Source organism: Grampus griseus (genome assembly GCF_964374135.1).
Source record: "Grampus griseus genome assembly, chromosome: X".
Classification (NCBI taxonomy): domain Eukaryota; kingdom Metazoa; phylum Chordata; class Mammalia; order Artiodactyla; family Delphinidae; genus Grampus; species Grampus griseus.
The window spans coordinates 63,437,151-63,443,150 of NC_138999.1; the positions used below are offsets into that span (position 1 = coordinate 63,437,151).

The following is a 6,000-nucleotide window of genomic DNA, read 5'->3' on the forward strand; positions in this document are numbered from 1 at the left end:
GAGGGGGAAGGAGGGTGACAGCCAAAAGGGTAGCAGGTTTCTTTTTGAGGTAATGAAAATGTAAAATTGACTATGGTGATGGTGGTATATACCACTGAATATACTAAAATCCATTGAATATACTAAATCCACACTTTAAGTGGGTGACTGTATGATATGTGAATTAATCTCAAAAAAGATGTTTAAAAAAAACAAATGAAAAAGTATATGATCAGTGTCATGATCAAGAGTCGAGGACTCGCTAAACATATATAAAAAGGCACTATGGAACAAGTATATGATGCCTCAGTTTCTATCATATAAATATTGATGAAATAAATCCAAAATTCTATAATTCAAAATTCATTAAGTCCTTTTAATATTAACTAGTGTAGTAGAGAGGCAATTGTATAATAATCATTACAATTTAGGTCTTATCATATGAAATCCTCCCATTTAAAGGAAAAACTATTTTTCTTAATAAACTCAAATTAATAATAATAAACTCAAAATGGATTAAAGACCTAAATGTAAGACCAGATACTATAAAACTCTTAGAGGAAAACATAGGCAGAACACTTTCTGACATAAATCGCAGCAAGATCTTTTGTGATCCACCTCCAAGAGTAATGAAAATAAAAACAAAAACAAATGGGACCTAATTAAACACAAAAGCTTTTGCACAGCAAAGGAAACCATAAACAAGACAAAAAGACAACCCAGAAAATGGGAGAAAACATTTGCCAACAATGTGAATGATAAGGGATTAATCTCCAAAATATACAAACAGCTCATACAGCTCAATATCAAAAAACCTAACAACCCAATCAAAAAATGGGTGGAAAATCCAAATAGACATTTCTCCAAAGAAGACATACAGATATCCAAGAGGCACATGAAAAGATGCTCAACATCACTAATTATTAGAGAAATGCAAATCAAAACTACACAGCATCACCTCACACCAGTCAGAATGGCCATCATCAAAAAATCTGCAAACAATAAATGCTGGAGAGGGTGTAGAGAATTGGAAACCCTCCCACACTGTTGGTGGGAATATAAATTGGTATAGCCACTATGGAGAACAGTATGGAGGTTTCTTAAAAAACTAAAAATAGAATTACCATATGATCCAGCAATCCCACTCCTGGGAATATATCTGGAGAAAACCATAATTCGAAAGGATCCATGCACCCCAATGTTCATTGTGGCACTATTTACAATAGCCAGGACATGGAAGCAACCTAAATGTCCATCAACGGAGAAATGGATAAAGAGGATGTGGTACATATATACAATGGAATATTACTCAGCCAAAGAAAAGAACAAAATAATGCCATTTGCAGCAACATGGATGGACCTAGAGATTGTCATACTGAGTGAAGTAAGTCAGACATTGAAAGACAAATGTCATATGATATTGCTTATATGTGGAATCTAAAAAAATGGTACAAATGAACCTATTTACAAAATAGAAATAGACCCACAGACATAGAAAACAAACTTATGGTTACCAAAGGGGAAAGGGGGGGAAAGGGATCAATTAGGAGGTTGGAATTAGCAATACACACTACTATATATAAAATAGATAACTAATAAGAACCTACTGTATAGCACAGGGAACTCTACTCTATACTCTGTAATGACCTATATGGGAACAGAATCTAAAAAAGAGTGGATATATGTATATGTATAACTGACTCACTTTGCTGTACAGCAGAAACTAACATAGCAGAAACTAACATAACATTGTAAATCAACTATACTCCAATAAAAATTAATTTAAGAAAATGAAAATATATGATCAGTGTCAGGATCAAGAGGCAAGGACTTGTTAAACATAGATAAAAAAGGCACTATGGATTAAGTATATGATGCCTCAGTTTCTACTGTATCAATATTAATGAAATAAATCCAAAATTCTATCATTCAAAATTCATAAGTCCTTTCAATATTAATTAGTGCAGTAGAGAGGCAACTATATAATAATCATTACAATTTATGTCTTATCATATGAAATCTTCCCATTTTAAGAAAAAACTGTTTTAGGTGTTTCCCTCTATGAATAGTGGTCTAGTAATTATTAGATAAGTATCTTTAGAATTCAAAAAACATTCACTGTGTGATTAGGGTCTGTCACAGTCTTAATTACCCTTATATAAATATCTAACACACAGAAGGCAATAAACAAATACAAATGAATGGCCTTAATGGCTGTCATTTATCTATACTAGAACCTAGTCTCCTCATCTGCAAAATTAGAAGGGCTGGATATGATCTTTTCTTTTTTTAAAAAAAATACTTTGTGGAGTACTTTACTTTTTTTTAATTTATTATTATTATTTTTTATTTTTGGCTGCTTTGGATCTTTCTTTCTGCACATGGGCTTTCTCTAGTTGCGGCGAGTGGGGCCTACTCTTCGTTGCAGTGCGCGAGCTTCTCACTGAGGTGGCTTCTCTTGTTGCGGAGCATGGGCTCTAGGCGGGCGGGCTTCAGTAGTTGTGGCATGCAGGCTTCAGTAGTTGTGGCTCGCGGGCTCTAGAGTGCAGGCTCAGTAGTTGTGGCACACGGGCTTAGTTGCTCCGTGGCATGTGGGGTCTTCCTGGACCAGGGATGGAATCCATGTCCCCAGCATTGGCAGGTAGATTCTCAACCACTGTGCCACCAGGAAAGTCCCTGATCTTTTCTAAAGTAGTAGTGTTCAATAGAAATTTCTGCAATGATGGAAATGTTCCACATCTATATGGCTATTCAGCTCTTAAAATGTGACTAATGCAACTGAGGAATTAAATTTTTAATTTAATGTAAATTTAAACAGTCACAGGAAGCTAGTGACTACCACATTGCACAGCATAGCTCTAGGGCAAAATCCTGTGTGAAAAACACATTTCACAATGCATTCCAGTAACCACATACACATGGTAATGTATAGATATGTATTTGTAAAACAATACTTCCCTTAATACATATAAAGCATTGATATTTTCTTTCCTATTCTACTAAATTTCATCTAAAACAAAGTGCTGATCCAACCCACTAACGTGATTTCATAACACTGCACTAAAGTTCCTTTCAGCTCTAAAATATGTTATAAATACTAATGATTGTCCTGAAAGTATGCATTCAATATTTATTTTGTAATCTTAACCACAAGTGACTAATTAATCTGAAAATCTGCCTCAGGTTGTACCAGGTTTTACTTTAAAAGCCTTATAATCATTCCTTAATCTCCCTGTTAAATCAACATTTTTTAAAAAGAGGCAAGAGTTGCATGTCTTTAAGAAGTAGAAAACAAAGGTAACATCTTTTCCTTGTTTTTCATACTTCATAAATGGTAACCAAAGAAATGGCAGGATATATAGGAGAGAGTGAAGGAAATTGTGGGGACAGTGTTCATGTAAAGAGAGAATGCTAACTTTTTATTGTCATCACCTCCTCTGAATCTCCTAATGACGTCTCCTTCCCCCTCATTCTTCGAGCCTGAAAGTCCTACAAATTTTATCTTTTTTTAAATTAATTTTTACTGGAGTATAGTTGCTTTACAATGTTGTTTTAGTTTCTACTGTACAGCAAAGTGAATCAGCTATACATATATCCCCTCTTTTTTGGATTTCCTTCAAATTTTATTTTAACTTCATCTGGCTTATTAGAGGACTAGAGAATAAGACTGGTTCCCAAGAGATCACATGTTACAATTTCAACTACAAAGTGCTTTTAAAAAACCTTAATAAAAGGATCTGGATTTGCTTCTCTACCCTAATCTGCCATCTCCTATCATGAAATCCTCACTAGTCTAAACTATAAGCAGTTCTACAGAAGTTTCATGCTCTCTCTTACCTGTGGGCCTTTGTATATGCTATTCCCTCTTTAGCTAACTTCTAATTTTTCAGGTCTTGGTTTAGATATCAGTTACTCAAGTCAATTTTCTCCACCTCAAGATTAGTCTTGATGCCTCTCATGTATATTCTTCCAGTACTTTGTACCTTCCCCATCATTGCACTACTGTATTAATTGCCTGTTTACTTATCTATTTCCCCTACTAGATTTTAAACCCTTTAAGGACAGGGTGTATATTTTGTACTGTTCACTGATGTAAAGATGTTCAATAATTACTGAATGAACATATGGATATAATTCCTTCAGCATTCCACATGTCTAGTGTCATACTCCCTGCTTGGAATGTTCTCCCCAGTTCTACTGCCAGCATGAGATCCTCTCTATAATCTAGTTCTTAATTATCACTATTTCCTCTGGATGCCTACAGCCCTTATTATTCATACTATTCATCTGATATTTAATCTACTATGTTGTTTTTTAGTTATTCTTGTAATGCATAGGTCCAATCTCATTAACTAAATTGTCCAGCTTGAAGATATTACTGTGTTTCTCTTGGTACTCCATTACCTAGCATAGCACTATGTACATAGCAGACATTAAACATTTGTTGACAAAGAATCAAAATTTGAGAGGTTGTTTCTCATATGAAGCTGACAACACTTTAGCGATACAGATGAACAAGGGGTGCCAATTAAGCTTTTTGTCAATTATAGGCAATAAAAAGATATAGTGAAGTACGAATACAAATAACAATAAAACACTATTCTTAAGTGAGAGATAATAATGAACACAAGTATTAAGATGCACTGTAGCCATAGCTACATTCATTAAAGACAAGTAGCCTTATGGCTTCCAAAGTGACCTGTGTACACAAAAGAACACTGTTTTTCAGATCAAAGGAAAATCGTGTTTACATATGAATTTAGGGCGGTCTATGTTTTGGAGACACAGATAATTACGGTTTGGGCCTATCAAGGAGCCCTGTCAGCAAGAAAGCTAACTGGTGCTAACTCAATTTGCCGCTTGTTAACAGGCAGCTTGTTATCTTCCAATGCCCTCCAAACTGCTACTTCCGACTGAGTAAAATCTTAACCATTGGCAAACTGGTTCCAAATTCCATTACTAACTTTGGAAAGTAGCCCAGTTCTCCTTGCATTTAGAAAAGTAAGCAGTATGGGAATGGTGTCTACCCTGCCTCTTATAAACTAAGAGAAAAAACTGTAAATCCTGCGAGAGTCACCAGCGCTCCAGGTGCCCTCTGCCTGGAACCTTCCGTCCTGTTCCCATTTACTGTACCCCAAAGATTTTCTTCACCCCTTCCTCAAATTTCCAACCCTAACTTCCTTCACTTACTGCTGCTCCAAGTTAGCCCTGACCACCTTTCTTCTTTGTACTGGCTCTGACCTGAGGACATAAGGGCAACCTTTTCCCTATAGGTCCCCTTGTCCTTCACCCTACACTTCCAAGTGAACGGCATCTCACCTGGGAGATTCCAGCAGTTCCCGAGCCGCCGAGCTGACGTGACCTCCATTGCGGACCTGGGCCCCAGACAGAGACTAGGGGCCGGATCTGTATCACGGCGTGGCGACGCTTTTCGAAAGCAGCCGCCGCAGCTGCCCAGCCCCAAGAAGGTATCGCGAGCAGCGCCATCTTGAGCGAGGAAAGAGGACCCGAGGGCAGAGGATTGTGGGACGCTGGCGGTCCAAACTACTCACCCCGCCCCCCTCCCTGGAGGAGAGCGGAAACAGCTTCTCTCTGAAGATTCGGGTCCTTCAGCGCAACCGCTTTTTTTCTTCTAGGGCCGGTCTTTGAGTGTTTTTTTTACACAGCAGGGAGTAACGAAGTAACATTCTTTCTCTCTTTTCCTAGATTTGTCAGGTAAAACACAGGATGCACAGTTAAATTTGAATTTCAGATAAACAATGAATCATTTCTTAGTATAATTATGTCCCAAATATTGCATTTGCTAAATCTGGCAACCCTATCTTGTCAATCATTTCTCTCTTCTGCCGCCTCCAACTCAGTGCCAAAATCCACTCTCTCCATTTTCCCTTTGAATATTCTTATCACTCTCCTGTGTACTAACGCTTAGGGCAGATTAAACTACAGATATTGATTTCCCCGGGAAGAAGGCTTCATCTGTGAGATTCACTGCCTGTGAGAGTCACTTGCTGTGTTGTAAGT

General features: G+C 37.2%; 1 protein-coding gene across 2 annotated transcripts in view; it reads right to left on the reverse strand.

The window, feature by feature from the left end:
* ABCB7 (ATP binding cassette subfamily B member 7) overlaps positions 1-5,466 on the reverse strand; it is a gene marked incomplete at its 5' end in the record, with an annotated part of 139,583 nt that extends 134,117 nt beyond the window's left edge. For both annotated transcript variants that reach the window (XM_082681369.1, XM_082681368.1), the window contains one exon: positions 5,299-5,466. In XM_082681369.1, coding sequence (XP_082537495.1) covers positions 5,299-5,466 — 168 coding nt within the window. The remainder of the gene's footprint in view (positions 1-5,298) is intronic.
* Positions 5,467-6,000: the final 534 nt, after the last annotated feature.